Source organism: Salvelinus alpinus, chromosome 6 (genome assembly GCF_045679555.1).
Source record: "Salvelinus alpinus chromosome 6, SLU_Salpinus.1, whole genome shotgun sequence".
In the NCBI taxonomy this organism is placed as follows: Eukaryota; Metazoa; Chordata; class Actinopteri; order Salmoniformes; family Salmonidae; genus Salvelinus; species Salvelinus alpinus.
The window spans coordinates 64,557,742-64,579,877 of record NC_092091.1 but is presented as its reverse complement, the minus strand read 5'-3'; the positions used below and the strand labels follow the sequence as shown (position 1 = coordinate 64,579,877).

At 42.2% G+C, this 22,136-nt stretch overlaps 3 protein-coding genes across 9 annotated transcripts in view; 2 read left to right on the top strand and 1 right to left on the bottom strand.

Moving 5' to 3' along the window:
* wdr17 (WD repeat domain 17) overlaps positions 1-3,487 on the top strand; it is a 30,745-nt gene extending 27,258 nt beyond the window's left edge. For all 5 annotated transcript variants that reach the window (XM_071407392.1, XM_071407393.1, XM_071407390.1 and 2 more), the window contains 5 exons: positions 15-259; positions 520-621; positions 743-841; positions 1,031-1,220; positions 1,690-3,487. In XM_071407392.1, coding sequence (XP_071263493.1) covers positions 15-259; positions 520-621; positions 743-841; positions 1,031-1,220; positions 1,690-1,809 — 756 coding nt within the window. In that variant the 3' untranslated portion in view covers positions 1,810-3,487. The remainder of the gene's footprint in view (positions 1-14; positions 260-519; positions 622-742; positions 842-1,030; positions 1,221-1,689) is intronic.
* Positions 3,488-4,706: 1,219 nt separating this feature from the next.
* On the bottom strand, positions 4,707-12,822 carry asb5b (ankyrin repeat and SOCS box containing 5b). Of its 3 annotated transcripts, none has more exons than XM_071407394.1 (7): positions 12,560-12,822; positions 8,612-8,691; positions 7,784-7,891; positions 7,411-7,561; positions 7,091-7,225; positions 6,550-6,741; positions 4,707-6,230 (listed from the first exon to the last, which is right to left on the bottom strand). In XM_071407394.1, the coding sequence occupies exons 1-7, from the start codon at positions 12,756-12,758 to the stop codon at positions 6,103-6,105; spliced, it is 993 nt and encodes a 330-aa protein (XP_071263495.1). In that variant the 5' UTR covers positions 12,759-12,822; the 3' UTR covers positions 4,707-6,102. The 3 variants fall into 3 exon arrangements, with proteins under 3 accessions (XP_071263495.1, XP_071263496.1, XP_071263497.1); XM_071407395.1 differs by lacking the exon at positions 12,560-12,822 and adding an exon at positions 10,933-11,618; XM_071407396.1 differs by lacking the exon at positions 12,560-12,822 and adding an exon at positions 9,400-9,718.
* A 680-nt stretch (positions 12,823-13,502) lies between these two features.
* On the top strand, positions 13,503-16,945 carry spcs3 (signal peptidase complex subunit 3). Its single transcript, XM_071407388.1, has 4 exons — positions 13,503-13,766; positions 14,536-14,686; positions 16,189-16,304; positions 16,741-16,945. Exons 1-4 carry the CDS (start codon positions 13,624-13,626, stop codon positions 16,871-16,873), a joined length of 543 nt encoding a protein of 180 aa, XP_071263489.1. The 5' UTR covers positions 13,503-13,623; the 3' UTR covers positions 16,874-16,945.
* The last annotated feature ends 5,191 nt before the right edge of the window (positions 16,946-22,136 follow it).

Here is a 22,136-nt window from a genome sequence, read left to right as displayed (position 1 = left end):
TGGTGTTGTTTCAGTGTGGTCTTCCCAGTCTGGAGGAGTGTCAGGCGTTAGCTGAGTCTGCTGTCAGCGAGGGTGACATCTTCAATGCTGTCAAGTACTATCTAATGAGTCCAGAACCCGAGGCAGCCCTGCTTGTTGGCATCACCCACGTCAAAGAACAGCTGAGTGATTCTGACTGGACCGTAGACTCTGTCCACCCTATCCTGGACCTTCTGGGTTACATTCGAACGGACCGGCTCATACTTGCCGAGTTCACTGAGTAAGTGAATGGGAATCAGAATGTGTGAGACAACGTCACCTGGGTCTAGGCAGGTAGCCTAGTGGTTAAGAGTGTTGGGCCAGTAACCCGAAAGGTTTATGGTTCGAATCCCTGAGCCGACTAGGTGAAAAATCTGCCAATGGGCCCTTGAGCAAGGCACTTAACCCTAATTGCTCCTGTAAGTCACTCTGGATAAGAACGTCTGCTGCTATAGATTGGTCCTCAGCCCTCTCACCTTGGATGTTCTTTCTGTGTTATAGAGCTCGAAGTGAGCTGCTCATCCTATCTGGCTACATCGGTGCACTGTTGGCCATCAGAAGACAATACTCCAGCATCGTTCCTGCACTTTACGAGTACACCAGGTAAGATGCAAAAAGCCACAGTATGGAGCACTTTCTAAATGTCTATGTTGAACCTACATCACCTAATGCTTCAACGTTGAATTGAAAAGGCCTATCTCTGACCTCTCACCTTCCTCCCCAGTCAGTTGATGAAGAGGAGAGAGGTGTCTGTTCCCTTACAGATAGAGCAACTCTCTGTAGAGCTGGAGGCATGGATGGCCTGCACACAGTCTCTCATCAAGTGAGTGGAAGAATTGTCTTATCAATCCATGACACTGATATACTCTACTCTGGCCTGGCCCATACGTTAGTCATCACATCCAAGTAGTGGACTAGCAAACTCAAGACAGTTTGAGGTTCAGAGTCTGACATTAAAACACACCGGTTTTTATCTGTCTGAATTGTTTGATTCTGTCTCCATGCCACCCAGCTCCAGGGGTCCTGATGAGGCTCCTTACACCCCTCCGTCAGAGGCCCAGCAGGCAGAGCACGCCCGTCTGCTACACAGACTCCAGGAGGAGCCACTCAGGGGCCTGGAGGGGCCCGACTATGTCACAGGCTCCAACCTGCCCAGCCACTCTGACGTCCAGGTCTCCTGCTTTACCGGACTCAGGATCCAGGTCAGCCTCAAGCATTCAACCAATTAATAAATCAAAGTGTATTCAGAAAAATACATTGGTCACAAAGGGACAGTTTCGAGGACACAGAATTTGGTTATGGACTAGGCTTAATCTGGGTCAGGCAAACAAAGGGCTCAGCAGCAACCCAGACCGAAACCGCCATGCTTTCTAATCCATTATAAAGAGGACCATGCTATATATAACCCATAAGTGGTTACTATTTGTAGTCCCCTAGTGGTGGGTAATCACTATGTGAGTGGTAATCAGTCAATTGCTGCTCAAGCTGTACACACAGCGACGATTTCAAGTGCCTTTCTGCTTCAAGTGTGTCTCAGTCACATCCTCTGGTGATTCAAGGGGAGAAAGATGACGTTACTTCAACCTTTAAACTGTTTTGCAGGCCATGGTGATGTTAAGGTCAATGATAGAAGAATAAAAGTCATGCTGTGTTTTTCCTTTCTTCACACAGGGCCCTGTGTTTTTCCTTGAGGACGGTAAATCGGCCATATCATTGAACGACGCCCTTATGTGGGCCAAAGTGAACCCTTTCTCACCTCTGGGGACGGGTGTCCGTCTCAACCCCTTCTAAGAGCCAGCCTAGCCAACGAGGATGGGCTACAGGACTAATAGCGTTTGATTGGTCAGCCTCCGAGGCCAAGGTCCCACGACGGTAAAAGGGCGACGTCAGGACCGACACCTGCTCTTCCTGAGAGAAAGAAGGAGAAGGGATGGACTTTCCAGAACGAATGAAGAGAGATGGAAGGAAGGATGCTTAAAATGAGTTCTCTCCACTATGTGCTTTTTCTATGTGGTTTACAATGTGTGCACCACATGTCATCCAGTCAACAGTGTTACAGCTTCTCATAGAAAACGTGTTGCCGTACTTAGACACTGACAAAGAGGGTTCGCATGGTTGAAACGGGTTATAGTGTTTCTATGTAGGAGCGGGACCATTGTAGTACGGCTGTCTTGTTTTAGACACACCGTCACATGCACATCAGTACCAAGACAGACAAGTCGACGAGCTATGTGATTCTTATTATGCTCATGGTCATAGCACCAGCATCATTTGACTGATGAATACCATATTTGTGTTGTATTGCTGTTGGTTTAACGTTGCGCAATGTTGCATCATAATTTCTGTTTGTTACAGAAATCAGCCCGCACACATACATGTACAAGAGCAAAGCGTATGATGATGTAGGCTTACAATGGTAGTTGATCGAATGCAAACAAATACAGAGAATCGTACCTGTTAGCCTTTTATTTAGCTTAGCATCAATCAATCAAATAATTGATGTAGGACTTGATTGCTTTCGCATTAAAACAGCTTAGCAGCATCGTGTCTGTACAGTACTGTGTTTGACTGTGAATGTCTAAGACTTCTGCTGGACCCCAAAAAAAAGGATGTGGACCTGTAAAGTTGTCAATTTAAAACCTCTTTGGGCTAGGCGTCCCGCTAGCGAAAACTTCCGGTGAAACAGAAGGTCGCGCAATTCAAATAAATAATCATACAAATTATGGATATTAAACATTTAAGTACATACACGTGTCTTATATTGGTTGAAAGCTTAAATTCTTATTAATCTAACTGCACTGTCTGATTTACAGTAGCCATTACAGCGGAAGCATGCAATGCGATTGTTTGAGGATGGCGCCCCACATCAAAATATTTTTCCACCGGCACAGGTTTCATAAACTCGCAAATAGCAATTAAATATTCACTTACTTTTTAAAAATCTTTCTCTGATTTGTCATCCAAAGGGTCCCAGCTGTAACATGTAGTGTCGTTTTGTTAGATAAAATCCTTCTTTATATCCCAAAAAGTCTGTTTAGTTGGCACCATCGATTTGAGTAATCCACTCGTTCAACATGCAGAGAAAGGAATCCAAAAATCTATCACTAAACTTTGTTAAAACAAGTCAAAATATGTTTTTATTGACTCCTCAGATGCCCTAAAATGTAATCAAACTATAATATTTCATACGGAAAAAAGTATGTTCAATAGGAAAACGATATTAGCAGGTCCGTCTTGTCTTCATTGCACGCATATATACGAATTTCCAATAGTGTGTCCTTGTACTAAAACTCAGTATTCTTACTCGTTTTGGAAAAAACAAGCCTAAAACCTTGAACATAGAGTGCTGACACCCTGTGGAAGCCATAGGAATTGCATACTGGGAGCTAGATTTAATTATTTCCCTATACTTTCCACTGTAAGACCATGGGCACTCAAATAAAATAAAAATCCGGTTGGTTTTTCTTTGGATCTTCTCCTACCATATCTATTGTGTTATAGTCTCCTATATCATTTTAACATTTCTACAAACTTCAAAGTGTTTTCTTTCCAATGGTACCAATTATATGCATATCCTGGCTTCAGGGCCTGAACAACAGGCAGTTTACTTTGGGCACGTCAGTCAGGCGGAAATTGAGAAAAAAGGACCCTAGCCCTAACTTATTGTGAATAGGTTCTTGTATTGTACATAAGACTGTAATTCCTATTGAGTTGCGTAGTACTATTTCAGGGATCACAGTTGCTAGCTAGAAGGGGAGGTTGTTGGTACTGTACACAGCTAGGGACTTGCAAGTGTAATAACTGTTACGATACTGGATCCATAGAATTAAAACTCATATTCTATGGTGGGTTTGACGCTTTAGAATGTCTCTGAGTCTCGTCAGCATTACCGCGTCATCATTCGTAGCCATCACCTGACTGCAGAATTTGAAGTGATTTCATAATGATGACAAGCTTCTGTATGCAATTCATTATTACTATCACAATTTGGCGAACAGGGTGACAACCTGCTAAGACTAGCTAGCTTATATGTTAAACAGAAAGCTGTGATAAAAAGGCAATATTTGAGAATCATTTTGCTTTTGAAACACAGACTTGAAGAAATAGGCTAATTAATAATTTAAAAAATGTAATACCTGAAGGTTGTGCCTTAAGAAAGTAGAAAACTATTTATCACTGCAACATACAGTATATTGGTAAGTAGGTACATTCATGTAAAGAGAAAAGGTTTTCTTCCTTCTGCTTAATGAAACAAACATTTATTCAGATAATTTATACAAGTATTGTAATTTTTTTTACTAATGTATTGATATTAGTTTTCCACCTATACTTCAATTATCTTCAAATGCATTTTATTTATCTATGTATTTATTTATTGATTATGTTTTACTTAGACATATGTACAGTTTGTTTGTACTGCCATTGCAGTTTATAAAATGTGTTCATGAAAATATCAAAATGTTAGTTTTGTAACATAAAGACGATACCAATGTAAACATGTAAAATTTGTAAGCAGGATATAGTTTTGATTCATGGAAAAGGATCTTCTAAATCAATTGAGAAAATTGGTCATGCTACAGAGCACCATCTAGTATTGTAGACAAAATTAAAAAGTCTACAAAAAAAAAAAAAACTGAACTAAACCACAGCTGAAAAATGCCAGAAGTATAATCTCCAAGACAACCACATCATGGAATAAAATTCTTATTTATTCGAGTGAAACAGGTGAGAGGTATGTGAAATGAGTTTTGGCAAAATACTATACATTTTTCAGTGAGTTATACATATACAGGTGACGTTAATATACAGTATATATATAATATATATATATTAGTTGGCTAATGTTATAAGAAAATAATTGAAATACAATATTATTCACATCATAAGAGCCTCATATAGGACAGACACAATCAGAGTATCATGGGTATAATTTTGAATATTTTTTACTCCAGAGTCAATGAATCTTTAATGTACACATGTCAATGTGTAATGAATGAGCTGCATATATCCGTCGTTTGGATGGGACGTGAAATGGGTGTGGTCTGCGGTGACTAAAGATCCCATGGCACTTATCGTAAGAGTAGGGGTGTTAACCCCGGTGTCCTGGCTAGATTCCCAATCTGGCCCTCATACCATCACGGTCACCTAATCATCCCCAGCTTACAATTGGCTCATTCATCCCCCCTTGCTCTCCCCTGTAACTATTCCCCAGGTCATTGCTATAAATGAGAATGTGTTCTCACTCAACTTATCCGGTAAAATAAGGGTTAAATAAAATAAATAAATAAAAAATATATGCTACCAATGATGCAAGCAAGATAACACTGTACATTAAAGTACATGATGGTATCTTGTTTACATCATTGGTAGCATAAAGGCAGCTCATTCAAACAAGATGACATAACATTATTTGTGTACATTAAAGTACATTATGTTATACATTACATTAAACATTCAATGACCCCTTTCATTGTTTGGGTCAATGAATATTAGGCAGATCAACGTAGGGCGTGGACAGGAACATTGGATACAAAACCAAAGTGACATGAAAGATGATCAACTTGTCTTAGATTGTATTGTGCAGAAAAACATGATTTACACCAATACACATCTTTGCAGAGAACTTTCTGACAAGTTGGGATCACAACGATCACTGCAGTGGGAGTGTCCTTTTAACGGATAACACAGTATTATACAGTATTGTTATTTTGAACATTCAAACTCATGTTTTGGTCAATGTAACAGAATATACATATTTACATGACCATGCGCGTAGGTGCTACAGAGAGACAGTTAAAACAGATGTCAGTGAATGGGAGGGATTCGGTGCATTTGAGGTTCTGTTTTTTTTATTTTTAAATGAGGTTCAGTGAGTAATAATACATTCACTTGATGATGAAGTGGATGCAGCGAGAAACAGAGAGAAAACCGAAAGAGAGAGGATGGGATAAAGAATATCCTCTATTATGATGATGCTCTCATTTAGAAAGAGAGAAAGGGTTAGAGAAACAGAGGGAAGGGAGAAAGCAACAGACAAGAGAGACAGACAGAGACAGAAAGAGAGAGAGAGAGCGTTGATGTGTTCTATCTGTACTGGAGGAAGCGTTTGAGGAGGTTGGGGAGGTGTAGCTGAGGGATGAGGTGTAGTCGAGTTCGGCCCATATAATCTCTGACACTGAGACGACACAGCTGATATAGTGGCCGAGGTGTTGCTGCAGAGAGAGAGAGAGAAACAGAGGGAGAGAGCAAGAGATCGAGATATTATCTGATTCATCCAAGACAGCCTCAATATCATCCACTTGTATAAACCAAATAACAATGTTTTACAAGGGATTCTGACTTCTTCCCACCAGCTGAATGGAGATATTTCCTAACCTGGTCCCAGATCAGAAATAGTATCAGAAAACTTAGCGTATCGGTTTCTGATCAGACCACAAGTTTGGCATGAAAACAAACACATGAGTTAGCTATACAGTAAAAACTGATCTGGAATCAGGCTAATATTCCCATGTGAACTGAGCATAATCCTACCTTCATGCAGCAGTAACGTCTCCTCTGCTGCGCTGTTAGGTGGGGCTGACTCCACCGGTCTCTTCAGCTCTAGGTTTTTAGCGTTAGTGTTCGCTCCAAACTCTAACAACACATTGATGATCTCAGTACAGTCCTTCTGAGCTGCTGCATGGAGCGGGCTCTCCAGGAACCTGCCCCTCTGCACATTGGCCCCTTCGGGGGAAAACCAGACACCACTGGTTAAGCTCAATAAGTCACACTGTAGCAAAATGGTTTGCAACAGAAAACATGAATTTATGCTCTGATTGGACACGTTTGTGCTGTCCCTTCCCGTTTCACTCAGTTTCAAAAGAATTCTCCCTCCTGAACACCCTCCGTGTTTGTGAGTACTGCATCAGGTTAAACAATGTCCTGTGACATACCGTTCCTTAGTAAATGCAGAATACAGAAGAAACAAATTACAAACGAATGAATCATAAAAAAAGATATATTTTTAAATGCATTGATGTCAACGGGAGAGATCATTTGAAGTTAGGACCAAAGTGTCTGGTTAGTTACTGACCTCCATCGAGGAGTTTCTGTGTGCACTGGAGTCCTGAGGAGATGCAGGCGATGTACAGGGGGGTTCCTAGGTGAGGAATATCATAGTCCACGTCTGCTCCCCATGTGATCAGAGCCTCCAGACAAGCAGTTCTGCCTACACACAATACGTCCTGTGTTACCAGGATACTCTCATTCAGAAACGCATTCAGTAGTCTCATCTTAGAATAGAGAGGGGAAACATACTAAAATTACAGCCAGAGTATTTCAAAACCTCACAGTAAAGTGACAGCTATGTGTATGACACACACATATCCTGCGACGGCAGTCCTCCTACAGTACCTTTGCTGGAGGCTTCGTGTATGGGCGAGGGCTGGCATATCTCTGACTGGGGCTTGGCACCGTTTTCCAGCAGTACCTCTGTACAGGTGGCACTGCCCACTGAGCAGGCATTGAACAGCGGCGTCACCCCATCAATGGTGGTGGCATTTACCTGATCAGATAGATGGAGCATTGTCAGAAAACCATGAGTATCTATAAGTTACAACAAAGGCAAGTCAATCGGAATGTAAAAAGATTGGTTGCTGCAACAAAGTTACAACAAAGGCAGGTCAATCGGAATGTAAAAATATGAGTTGCTGCCACAGCATAATGATGTCTTGTTCTGACGTGGAGTGTATGTGTTTGTGTGTGCGTCCGTTTGGTCATGACTTACATTGGCACCAGCTGCAATAAGCGCCTTGGCACATGACGCGTGGTCTGACAGACAAGCCTCATGCAACGGCGTCACATGGTCTATGGTAGGGATGTTTGCGTTGTAACCCTGGGATGACAACAAGAAATGTTTGCATTCATTATATAGGTCTCACTTTCCCTACACTTTATTTTGTGTAAATGCTCTACAGATGGTCATACTATCAACACACTATGTGTTGATAAGCAGCTGCTTGCTAAGGTTACAGTGAGGTTTCCAATACGGGTTACACTCTTTAGAAAAAAGGGTTCCAAAAGGGTTCTTCGGCTGTCTGCATAGGATAAATCATTTTGGTTCCAGGTGGAACTATTTAGGGTTCCATGTAGAATCCTTTGTGTAAAAGGTTCTACCTGGAACCAAAAGGGTTTGGTTTTTCAAAGCGTTCTCCTATAGGGTTCTCCTATGGGAACAGGCAAAGAACCCTTTTTAGTTTCTAGATAGTGTAGAGTGAGGGTTAAGATTAGGTCTAGGGTTAGAGTTGAGTTTAGGTTTAGGATAAGGGTTAAGGGTTAAGGATAGGATTCGCGCTAAAGTTAGTAGATAGATAGTTGAAATATTACTGATAGTCTGTAGAGCATCTACATCTACTATCCAAATACATTTTTGGAAATCTGACTACGAGGGAAAATGGCAAACATATCATATGTATCTTATCTGCAACGTACAGAAAGAGCATAAGCATTTTATTTCACATAAAGGTGTCAAAAAGATTCTCTGTCTTAACACTGTATAAACAATTGACCAGAAAGCTTTGCGTTGTGGTGCCCCGCCCCTCTGTGTGTGACTCACCTGTGAGAGTAGAGTCCTGAGGGCCAGGAGACGGCCCTGACACGCTGCCTCGTGGAGAGGAGACCGGTCCGCCCATGACCCTGGGAGAGGGATGACAAAACACTGAGCATCTCCAAAACAACACACATTACAGTCATACGTTTACAGTGACAGCGCTTCACTATCATACAAGCTCTTATTGGTCACATCCACGAATACATATATATATATATATATATAACCAGCACATTCCCATTCAAGTCTGATACATTGACAGCATTCATCATAGCCTTCACTCTCTGTCACTATCCTTATTATTCAATCATTACCGTAATCCTAATCTAGAATTACTTCCCAAAAGCCAATAGTACCAGTCCACTATCCATGTTCATATGTTCAGAAAACTGAAACCCAGTTGTCACAGCTGTCACTAATATCACAGAGCGCTGGATAGGTTTTCACTCTCTCACTGTGTGGATGGAGCTATATATAGCTGTAGCTCAACCAAGCAGGCCATCTGGCAGGCATAGCCTTGTACAACTGGCAGGCATAGCCTTGTACAACTGGCAGGCATAGCCTTGTACAACTGGCAGAGCAGAGCTCAGTCTCTCCCTACACACCCAACAACACTACCATCCACGTCAGAGAACAACATTTAGGTGGTTTTAAAATATTTTATGAATCCTTTATTCAGGTGAAATCCTATTGAGATCTGAGTCTCTTTAATGAGGGAGCCTTGAGTATAATTAAATGTCAGCAATACTTCCACATAAACATCAGACAGCAGTGCAGTATTCAATACTACCTACCCATGTCTCCGTCTCCCCACGGAACATCTAGCCATTGATAGGTATATGACATTCCTGCCTGTAGGAGAAGAGGGCGCCTGTCACCTACTGTACTGTTATTGTACTGAAGGGTCTTGTTGTCACTCCATGGGTTCACACAGGCAGAGCTGTGACTGTGCCGGCCATCTTTGGAAGGGCATCTGCATCACCTGACAAGCTCATGTAGTACATTGAAATGGCCTGTTGTTGCTACTATCTTTTATGATGAACAGGACAACTAAAATACTGTATATTTATTTTTTGTTGTTGCAAATTCTGAATTCCTTTTTAATATATAGACCAAAAATGACATTCATTTTGATATATATTTTTTGGGGGAAAGGACAATAACAGAGATTCCTCTATCAAGGTATACATAACATAACAACAGGTGGCAATGAGGACCACCCCTGCTGCAGAAATAAGCTATAAGTTTGGAAGCTATTGTTAGGAAGCACATGTTAGAACCACAGTAAGTAGTTAATTCCAGTCACAAAAGCAACAGTGACCTGGAATCCTCCCTCTATTTTCTATCTTTTCTCCAGGAAACCAGTCCACCTTTCCCACGGTGGTGATCCTCTATAGCTGGTTGCCTGGTGCGGCTGAAGCCCATTATTCTCATTCGGACAGCACAGGGTGTCTCTATTCTAGCAGGGTAAAATGGTGGCTCTCATGAATATTGCAACAGTGCACTGAACATATGACTTTGCTTAAATCTCCCATTTGCCACACTGAGCAAGAACACAGGAAGCAGAAAGGGCTATACTATCTGCCATTTGTATTTCTGTTTATTTCTTCTGCTTAAATAACAAACTACTGCATTTAGAACATTTGAATGTCAAGGTCCAAAGTCAATTAGTAATCACCCAGTTACAACCCTAATGTGACCCAGCTACTGTTTAGATTAGATACAACCATTAAAGAGATATAATCAGGTTTAATTGACTGAAGCTGCTGCTTAGTCCAGTTCAAAGGTCATACTCTTATTGTCTTGTGTGAAAGAGTCATGAGAGCACATGGTAACTTCAGCTGTTGTAGGCCAGTCATTAATAGACACATATCCCAAGGCCTACTACACATAGGCCTAGTAATACTACTACTACAAATACTAATAATACACTATAATGTGTTAAATAAATAAAACATGCATTTGTGTTATGATGTAAGATATATGGATCTGTATTCACATCAATAGGATAAGCACTGGACTGCTCTAGGGACCCATTTGACCAGATGTGTCCAAGGCGTTTGTTTGATTATGTCATGATATTCTTATATCATAGAGCTTCGTTTCACATGCTATAGCACAGTTCCAAATAGGCTGGATGCCTATGAGAATGTTCCAGAACAGGTGCCTTTATCACGAAACATTTCCATGTCAACCCCTCTGTCTACCTCAAATAAACTTGACACGAACAGCACAGGTGTTATATAATAACATTGCACAGTGACAGTCCGAGACGCACTCACCCAGTGCGCAAATACGCAATTGTGTGTGCGTAAAACGCTACTGACCTTGGCTAGTTAAAATACCCCAGCAGCGTTGTTTCTTTTTTGCGGTGTAATCGTCTGTGTTCTCTAACGTTCTTTTCCTCTGCGTGTTTTCTGGCTGCTGTTCGCTCGAGCTCTCTGCAGGTGGAACTTCAGGCATGTTTACATCAGCTATCTGTCCCCGCAGCACTGTGCACCATGATCCAGTCTAAATCCTGCTCTCTGGTTGGCTGCTCGGCTTGTTGTCGTTTCACAGCCAAGGACAAGCACGACAATAACATGAACAGGCAGAGAGGGAGGTAGGGAGAAAGTGAGAAAGAGAGAGAGAGAGTGTGAGAGAGAGAGAGAGAGCGAGAAAGCGATAAGAAGGTGTAGGGGTGAGATATTGTGATAGGGCGAAGAGAGAGAGACGACTGAGGGGATGAAGAGAATGTGGTGGCTGTGGCAGTGGCACCCTGCTATTTTTATCAGAGGTTAAGAAATGGCTTAGACCAGAACAGCCTTTACCCCGCTGGAACTGTTCTGTTTATAAAGGATTCATTCTGCATGGTTTGAAATATTAAAGTTTGACCTTTGAGTTGAGTACAGTATTTACTCTTTTGAGTATGCCTAGTTGCTTATGTAACAATCATTTGCTTGCAATATTCAAATGCAAAAGCCATGTACTGTTTATAACATTGGTCACGTTATAAGGTCATAATTGTCAGGTTATATTTCAGGGACCGACATCAGGTTTTCTTTGGTAGTTAATTCATTGATCAGTCCTTGATCAGAGAGTTCACATACCTGATGTCCCTGGTATGAAATAGTCCTTGATTAGAAGGGAATTTTAATAACTAGTTATAAGTATTTTGTCTCTCCAGAGCCATAATTGAATAGTCAAATAGAAATAGACTAGTTAAACTAGTTGTACTTGGGGATGGAAATCTAGAGCCTCTCTAACCTCTCTCTAACATGCTTCTGTTCAGCTCAAAACATTCCTGGCTGACAGTCGCTGTGCGTAACCTACGACTACAGGCTGCAGCCTGTAACTGCCAAGTCTCAGCTGTGATAGAAACTGTCTATGAATTGTGTGGCATTTTAATAAGGGCACAGCTCCTAGGTATGACACCCATCCAAGGGCATGCACAATTATACATACATGTACAGCTGAAAACCTATGGTTTGAATATATTAATTTGACATACTCTCAAAAATGTGCATTTCATGTGTCATCTAATCAGACCACTTGATGATTGCAGTGCATGGAATACGCTAAGGGCGGAAGCAATGTTGAATCAGAGACTTCTGTCGTGCCAACCCAACATGCCGTCATGATGCCAAAGGTTCTGGGTCTTTTCCCTCATCCCAGGTGTGGTTGTTACAATGCAGTGCTTTCCCCCAGTACCTCAGCAAGAAAAGAGCATTGAAAGACATCAAGAAGTTAGTATATCTAATACACAATGTATCTAAGTGTTCCTAGTGTCCCCGGCCACAACGATAGGCTGGGTAGTTCCTGGGCAGACTGGATACAGTTGCCTGGCATGTTACAGACACAGAGCATCTAGAAAGCTGGAATACCCTAATACACACACTTTACTGTAGAAAGTATGTGTATGACCCTCTACTATAGAACAATAGTCTGTTGCCTTTCACAGAAACAGCTACTTACTGTGCCCTTGTCCAAAATCGTAAAACTCTTCTGCAATCCGGGCAGCCTCCTTCCGATTCGCCTTCACCACATAGAAGTGGGTGAGAATATTCAGGCTGGTCTTGACAAAGAGCTTGACGCAAAACAGAGCGAATATGGAGAGGTAGACATTGGAGTGGTGTACTGTTCCAAAAGACTGACTATCCACATTTGGAGTCATTGCTTCCTTGCTTGTCTAGCCTTGCTTATGTCTTGCCTGGCTGTCGGTGGCTGGCTGCTAATGTTTTGGAAATTTAAATGGGGGGCCTGGCTATCTGTGTTGTGTTGACTCTGGTACTGGGTCATATGCCAGCCCAGAATGACACAGAAATTCCCCTCAGCAGCTGGGTCGAGACCAGATAGAATAAGTTGGAGAGAGCAGCTGTATTATAGCGCTGCCTGCCTGCCTGTGGGACAACTGGGGCCCATAGTCATACAGAGTCTCAGAGTAGGAGTGCAGATCTAGGCTTAGGCCAGTCCTATCCATGTATTCTTATTCATTATGATCTAAAATGCAACACTGAACCTAGATCAGCACTATCAGCACTCCTACTCTAGATGCTTTGTGGATACAGGCCTAGGGCCATTTAGACTGTGCCAGCAGCCCTAGGGCAGGGAATACAGTACAGCTATAGCCAGGGGCTTTCTGACTGTGACCTATGATTACAAAAAACTAACCCAGGCCTTAATCTTAGTTGACCTGTGGTTTGTTCCATTTTGTTGCGATGCTTCGGAAAGGTTAAAAAATATGTGTTGAGTATTTCTTCTCTTGAGGTTTAACATTATCTTGACTCATATACTTTTACTTCAAAATTATATTATCCAATCAATTGTCTACTATCATGAAATTCCAAGCCGTTAGTGGTAGTGCGAACTGTAGTTCACCTCCATAACACATGGGGGCAATGTTTCACTTTAATGTTCCATCGATTACGGAAAAACCATCCAGTTCCGTATTTCTTTGTGTCAAACTACACTTCCTGCTTTTGCTGGTAGAAGTGTTTCGCATCGTTGTGTATGAAACTGTAGTATAATTGGATTTCAAAATGAATACAGTGTTGTCGAGGGCAAATTCCCTCTTCGCCTTCTCGCTCAGCGTGATGGCAGCTTTGACGTTTGGCTGTTTTATCACGACAGCGTTCAAAGACAGGAGGGTACCGGTGGATATCCACGTCTCGAGAGTAATGCTGTGAGTGATGACTAGTTATTCTTATTATTAAACTACAGTGTATATGCATTGCTTTGGTTTAGATAGATCACATTTGTATTCGTATAAATAGTTATAGGCTGGCTACATAGCTAGCTCGGTGTATGAGTCTTTGCGATGGTTCTAACTAATTCTATCTCGAGGTGATCATTGAATCCATATATTGACGCCAGTCAATCTAACAGACACCAGTGTATTAAACTGCCCGAGCAATGAACAACCGTTGTTTTTGTCTTTGGCTACAATGTAGCCTGCCAGCCAGACCGGATGCCTGCTGCTTTTTGCAACATCGTATCCAATAGTTGAACAACACGTCAGCGCGGTATATTTTGTCGAGCTGCCAGCAGATGGAATGTTTCCGAATTTACTTTTGACATTTAGCTATCGTCACACCATTGCATTCGCTTTATAATAGTGTATGTGAATGCTTCCATCCATACACATTAACATATCACGTTACAATTTGTAGCTAAGCATCTATAGTAGGCATTGCTCATACCTTGGAACTGTGGTATGCCATTCTTGTAGCTGTACCAAGCCATTCAGTGCAAAGTGTAGCTAGAGAACATTGCCTAAATGTACAGCCAGAAACCATAAAGTAAATGTAGCCTACTACTATCTATGGTGTAGCCAAGACAAAAAAACAGATAATTTGACAGCTTACTGTTCCACGTGGTGAAAGAAATGTCTTGGCCTAATTCTAGGATGCAATGCACTGCACACAACTAACTCGGCCTTTACCATTTGACAGGAAAAACGTGGATGACTTCACAGGACCCAGGGAAAGAAGTGACCTGGGGTTCATCACCTTTGACCTCTCTGCTGACATAAAGCCCATATTTGACTGGAACGTCAAGCAGCTCTTCCTCTACTTGTCTGCCGAGTACGCCACCAAGAGCAACGTAAGTGTCTTACAACGGGTGTATACGTTAGGTCTTGCAACGGAAACGGTTTACCATTTAATAAATAAACGGGGGAGGTACCTACCTGAATTTATCTAATAGAACTCTTGTTTTCGTTGCAAATAGTTTTCCTTTTCGACTAAACGTTTTCTGTTGCGAAATGTTTTGCAGAATCGCCGTGATGAATACAACCCAGACCTGTTCTCTTTCCTGTTGATCTATCAATTATCATTATCATACGATCCTCTTGGCTTGCTTTGAGGGGATGACCTTCTATAGGTAGATTACCCTATATATAGAAATGCAGCAAAATAGTCATACTTCTACACCACCAGGAGCAATGTAAGAGCTGACCTCTTTCCTTTATGATGTATCAATGGTCATTCTCACACGTTCCTCCTCTTGGCACGGGTAGGCTGGTTGCCACACGCTGTTGACACATTGGTTCTCCTACAGATCACACACATTTAATTGGTGGAAGCCGAGAAGGCAATATGGTGTGATGGGTGACATTTTATAAATAGTGTATCCTAAGAAGTAGCCTGGGTTGGTCTCAGGTCTGTTTGTGCTGTATAGTCCTATGTAAACTATGACTATAGTAATTGGATACACAGTCGTGAAGCGAGCACGACAACGCCTCTTCCCCCTCAGGAGGCTGAAAAGATTTGGCATGGTTCCTCAGATCCTCAAAAAGTTCTACAGCTGCACCATTGAGAGCCTCTTGACTGGCTACATCACCGCTTGGTATGCAATTGCTTGACAACCCACCGTAAGGCGCTACAGGGGTAGTGCGTACGGCCCAGTACATCACTGGAGCCGAGCTCCCTGCCATCAAGGACTTTTATACCAGGCGGTGTCAGAGGAAGGCCCTAAAAATTGTCAAAGACTCCAGCCACCCTAGTCATAGACTGTTCTCTCTGCTACCGCACGGCAAGCGGGCCATAAGACAGTTAATCAAATGACTACCTGGACTATTTGCATTGACACCCTTTTTTAAATATATTTTTTGCACTGACTCTTGCACCGGCTCTATGCACACTTACTGGACTCTACCCACACACACACATACTACTGACGCTCCAATACACACACACATAGACACACTTTCACACACGCTGCTGCTACTCTGTTTATTATCTAACATGATTGCCTTGTCACTTTTACCTCTACCTACATGTACATATTACCTCAACTACCAAGTATCCCTGCACATTGACTCCGTACCGGTACTCCTTGTATATAGTCTCGTTGTTATTTAATTGTTACTATTTCCGTGTTCATTTTTAGTAAATGTTTCTCGCTTTTTAACGCTGCATTGTTGGGAAAGGGCTCGTAAGTAAGCATTTCACAGTAAAGTCTACACCTGTTGTATTCTGCTCCTGTGACAAATAAAATGTGATTTGATACAGATCTGGGATCAGGCCACCGAGGAAGGTGAAGTGCATGGTAAAATAGCTGCCAACTAGTGATATTTAACTGCGGCGTGGTGTGCTTTCTTCCAGGCCCTGAACCAGGTGGTTCTGTGGGATAAGATCGTGCTAAGGGGAGAGAGCACCAAGCTCAACCTCCGAGACATGAAGTCCAAGTACTTCTTCTTCGATGACGGAAACGGCCTTCGGTAAGCATCCTCTGTTGACCCTCTCACTTTTATTCTGGCGCCAGTAACCTAACGATAACAATTCATGTTTTTGATATAGCATCGGTGTGGAATCTGTCTTGATGCCATTTTATTTAATCAAATCAAATAGTTTGTCACGTACAGTTTGCAGCAGGTATAAAAGGCACATCGACATAATTTTGCTACACCTTTTAAACCTGCTATAAACTATCTGACAAATACAATTTAATCTGATTTTACATAGAGAAACAAATATATTTTTTTGCATTTAGTCCTACATTATGTTGAATAGTTATGGAACACCCTTTGTATGCAGCAGAGGGCAGTATAAGACCACTTTTGGCACCCCTCCCACTCCTCTCCAGTCTTCTGAATGGAAATACTGTAGGAATGCTCTACGATGTTTAAGGCCTTTGTGTGATGATCTCTCCACCAGGGCGAACAAAAACATCACCCTGACTCTGTCCTGGAACGTGGTGCCCAACGCTGGGATCCTGCCCCTGGTCATGGGCTCTGGCCACATGTCTGTCCCCTTCCCCGAATCATACGAGACCACCAAGAGCTACTAAACTGTTCCACCATTTGTGTTTGTTGTGTAATCTTTTATGACTTTTAATAAAAGTGTACATTTGGGAACGGTTCAATTGTATGCCTTTGCATTGATGCTGCCACAGAAAAAAAGACTGTCTAAATGTTGCTAGCAGTGAAATCCTTGCGTCTTTTTTTCCTAAATTCCTCTCAAAGCTCATTAGAGGAGAGACCTTGGATCCTCTACTTCAATACACTTTGAGAGAGGTGAGGAAACAACGAGGAGGAAGCAAGGATTTGACTGCTAGTAATCCTTGGTTTAAATGGTCATTGCTGAGATGGACTTAGTAACTAGAAAGTCAGGACTCCTCGTGCTTCATGTAACTCTACAGTAGTACTCAGTACCTGTGTAATGAATGGCAATGTGAAATCGTTGAATAATTACGCTTTTGTTCACTGCTTTCATTTTTCTAAAAAACATCTGAAAGATAATTCTGTATAATTGCTTATTAGTAGAGAAGCGGAAGAGGATTGGTTAAAGAGGGTTCCCGAGTGGCGCAGCGGTCTAAGACACTGCATCTTAGTGCAAGAGGTGTCACTACAGTCCCTGGTTTGAATCCAGGCTCTATCACATCCGGCTGTGATTGGGAGTCCCATAGGGTGGCGCACAATTGGCCCAGCGTCGTCCGGGTTTGGCCGGGGTAGGCCGTCATTGTAAATAAGAATTTGTTCTTAACTGGCTTGCCTAGTTAAATAAAGGTAAAATAAAAAATGTGTAATGTTTACATTTTACTGACAGATGGCGCCATATGACCACAAACAACCTACCGCTTACCTGAAGCGTTCAGAGTAGTTGCCACATTTAGAATGATGGACATAGGCCCATAAGATACATTTCAATGTTTTATAATTGACTTCCAAAAAACAATATCTGTTCTATTCATAATGTTTTGAAATTATGGTATATGAATATAATGGTATCGTTTGAAATGTGCCTATGTGCTCCAAATAACTGAACATAGTTCAATGTCCCTCTAAATAATGTCCATAGGTAGTAGACTAGACAGATTGGCGATTTCAACATTTAATTGAAGGCCTCACATTTGAGTGGGTTTGGGGAGGTAGCGAGTGGAAAAACATCCATTGTATGACAATATGAACAGAAAAGCCCAAGGTTGTTGACACAGCAGCCACAGTTGAAGGGGAAATGTAATTATAGCTAGCCAGATATTTGTATTCAAGAGACTGATTTTAATCTTGGAAAATAACAAATTCATATGAGTTGTTCTTAGACCATATGTGATATGCAGGGGAACCAAACAAGAGTTGGGGAAATTCAGCTGCATATAGCAGAGCGCCCTGCTATTTAGACGAAGGGTGTATAGTGAAAGGTTGTACAGGTTATTAAACCCAAAGTGACTTACAATTTAAGACAAAGGGGAAGCTCACCAGGGTAGCAGGGTATCTCCTCAACTAAGGCCTAGATTCAATCAGTTCATGCGTTAACTTGCGTTAGCTGACACCCGCATTATAGCTGATGTTTAAGGCAGTGGTGGAGGTGGAACTGGGTTGGAGCTGTCAAATTGGCGAGCAGCCTGTTGTGCACTGTCACGAAGCCACACCCGTACCACTGGCGTTAGAAGTTCAGCACGAGAAAGTGTAGGCTATATAGAAATAATTACGCTCAAAATGAAAAATCATTAAACGAAATGAGGATTTATATCATTCTAATCGAGGTGTAGGTTACATTGCAGTGTTTGAATTTGTAATCAAGGCTGCATGGGATTTATGTTAATGCGACTGTGCAGCCAATGGACATGTCTGCTTTAGGTAGAATGCCACGAGCTGCTGATGGATTTGACAGCCCTAAGGAACAGTTCAAACTTCCAAAACGGGAGGGTTGTGTTTTTTTTTTTCATTTTAAATTGGCCACATGGGAGGGTTGTGCGTTTTTTTCCTGGTTTACATTGGCTCTTTTGCAGGTTTTACTATATAATTTCATCCACCCTAGCCACATTTCCTCATCTGCTTTCATGCGCCTCCACTATATCAAGGGGTTTTGGTACTTCCCTTATGCACTATGCTTTTCCACAAGCTAACTTTTACTAAGAGGGCAGAATAAAATCTATTCCCCCTCAGGAGATTTGGCATGGGTCCTCAGATCCTCAAACGGTTCTACAGCTGCACCATCGAGAGCATCCTGACTGGTTGCATCACTGCCTGGTATGGCAACTGCTCGGCCTCTGACCGCAAGGCACTACAGAGGGTAGTGCGAACGGCCCAGTGCATCACTGGGGCCAAGCTTCCTGCCATCCAGGACCTCTATACCAGGTGGTGTCAGAGAAGGCCCTAAAAATTGTCACAGACTCCAGGCACCCTAGTCATAGACTGTTCTCTCTGCTACCGCATGGCAAGCGGTACCAGAGCGCCAAGTCTAGGTCCAAGAAGCTTCGTAACAGCTTCTACCCCCAAGATATAAGACTCCTGAACAGCTAATCAAATGGCTACTCAGACTATTTGCATTTCCCCTCTCCCCCTCTTTTACACCGCTGCTACTCTCTGTTGTTATCATCTATGCATAGTCACTTTAATAACTCTACCTTCATGTACATATTACCTCAACTAACCGATGCCCCCGCACATTGACTCTGTACCGTTACCCCCCTGTACAGTTGAAGTCGGAAGTTTACATACACTTAGGTTGGAGTCATTAAAACTCGTTTTTCAACCACTCCACAAATTTCTTGTTAACAAACTATAGTTTTGGCAAGTCGGTTAGGGCATCTACTTTGTGCGTGACACAAGTCATTTTTCCAACAACTGTTTACAGACAGATTATTTCACTTATAATTCACTGTATCACAATTCCAATGGGTCAGAAGTTTACATACACTAAGTTGACTGTGCCTTTAAACAGCTTGGAAAATTCCAGAAAATGATGAGGTCATGGTTTTAGAAGCTTCTGATAGGCTAATTGACATAATTTGAGTCAATTGGAGGTGTACCTGTGGATGTATCTCAACATCAACTGTTCAAAGGAGACTGCGTGAATCAGGCCTTCATGGTCAAATTGCTGCAAAGAAACCACTACTAAAGGACACCAATAATAAGAAGAGGCTTGCTTGGGCCAAGAAACACAAGCAATGGACATTAGACCGGTGGAAATCTGTCCTTTGGTCTGATGAGTCCAAATGTGAGATTTTTGGTTCCAACTGCCGTGTCTCTGAGAGACACAGAGTATGTGAACGGATGATCTCCGCATGTGTGGTTCCCACCGTGAAGCATGGAGGAGGAGGTGTGATGGTGCTTTGCTGGTGATGCTGTCAGTGATTTGTTTAGAATTTAAGGTACACTTAACCAGCATGACTACCATAGCATTCTACAGCGATACGCCATCCCATCTGGTTTGGGCTTATTGGGACTATCATTTGTTTTTCAACAGGACAATGACCCAAAACACACCTCCAGGCTGTGTAAGGGCTATTTGACCAAGGAGAGTGATGGAGTACCTCATCAGATGACCTGGCATCCACAATCACCCGACCTCAACCCAATTGAGATCGTTTGGGATGAGTTGGACCACAGAGTGAAGGAAAAGTAGCTAACAAGTTCACAGCATATGTAAGTACTTCTTCAAGACTGTTGGAAAAGCATTCATCATGAATCTGGTTGAGAGAATGCCAAGAGTGTGCAAAGCTGTCATCAAGGCAAAGGGTGGCTACTTTGAAGAATCTCAAATATAAAATATATTCTGATTTGTTTAACACTTTTTTGGTTACTACATGATTCCACGTGTAATTTCATAGTTTTGATGTCTTCACTATTATTCGACAATGTAGACAATAGTAAAAATAAAGAAAAACCCTTGAATGAGTAGGTTTGTCCAAACTTTTGACTGGTACTGTACATAAGTATTCAGACCCTTTCCTCAGTACTTTGTTGAAGCACCTTTGGCAGCGATTACAGCCTTGAGTCTTCTTTGGTATGACACTACAAGCTTGGCACTCCTGTATTTGGGGAGTTTCTCCCATTCTTCTCTGCAGATCCTCTCAAGCTCTGTCAGCTTGGATGGGGAGCGTCGCTGTAAAGCTATTTTCAGGTCTCTCCAGAGATGTTCGATTGTGTTCAAGTCCGGGGTCTGGCTGGCCACTCAAGGACATTCAGAGACTTGTCCCAAAGCCACTTCTGTGTTGTCTTGGCTGTGTGCTTAGCGTTGTTGTCCTGTTGGAAGGTGAACCTTCACCCCAGTCTTAGGTCCTGAGAGCTCTGGAGCAGATTTTCATTAAGGATCTCTCTGTACTTTGCTCTGTTCATCTTTCCCTCGATCCTGACTAGTCTCCCAGTCCCTGCCACTGAAAAACATCCCCACAGCATGATGCTGCCACCACCATGCTTCACCGTAGGTATAGTGCCAGGTTTCCTCCAGACGTGATGCTTGGCATTTAGGCCAAAGAGTTCAATCTTGGTTTCATCAGACCAAATAATCTTGTTTCTCATTGTCTGAGAGTCATTTAACTGCTTTTAGGCAAACTCCAAGCAGGCTGACATGTGCCTTTTACCGAGGTGTGGCTTTAGTCTGGACACTCTACCATAAAGGTCTGATTTATGGAGTGCTGCAGAGATGGTTGTCCTTCTGGAAGGTTCTCCCATCTCCACAGAGGAACTCTGGAGCTCTGTCAGATTAGCCATCGAGTTCTTGGTCACTTCCCTGACCAAGCCCTTTTCCACCGATCGCTCAGTTTGGCCAGTTGGCCAGCTGTAGGTAGAGTCTTGGTGGTTCCAAACTTCTTCCATTTAATAATGATAGAGGCCACTGTGTTCTTGGGAACCTTCAATGCTGGAGAAATGTTTTGGTATCCATCCCCAGATCTGCGCCTCGACACAATCCTGTCTCGGAGCTCTATGGACAGTTCCTTCAACCCCGTGGCTTGGTTTTTGCTCTGACATGCACTGTCAAATCAAATCAAATCAAATTTTATTTGTCACATGCGCCGAATACACAGGTGTAGAGCTTACTGTGAAATGCTTACTTACAAACCCTTATTCAACAATGCAGTTCAAGAGATTAATAGAATAAATCCAAAAGTAACACAATAAATGTACATAACAATAATGATGCTATATACAGGGGTTACCGGTACTGAATAAATGTGTGGGGGTACAAGTTAATCGAGGTAATTTGTAAAGTGACTATGCATAGATAATTAACAGCGAGTAGCAGCAGTGTGAAAACAAAAAGGGGATGGGTGTGGGGTTTCAATGTAAATAGTCCCGTTGGCCATTTGATTAGTTTAGTTGTTCAGC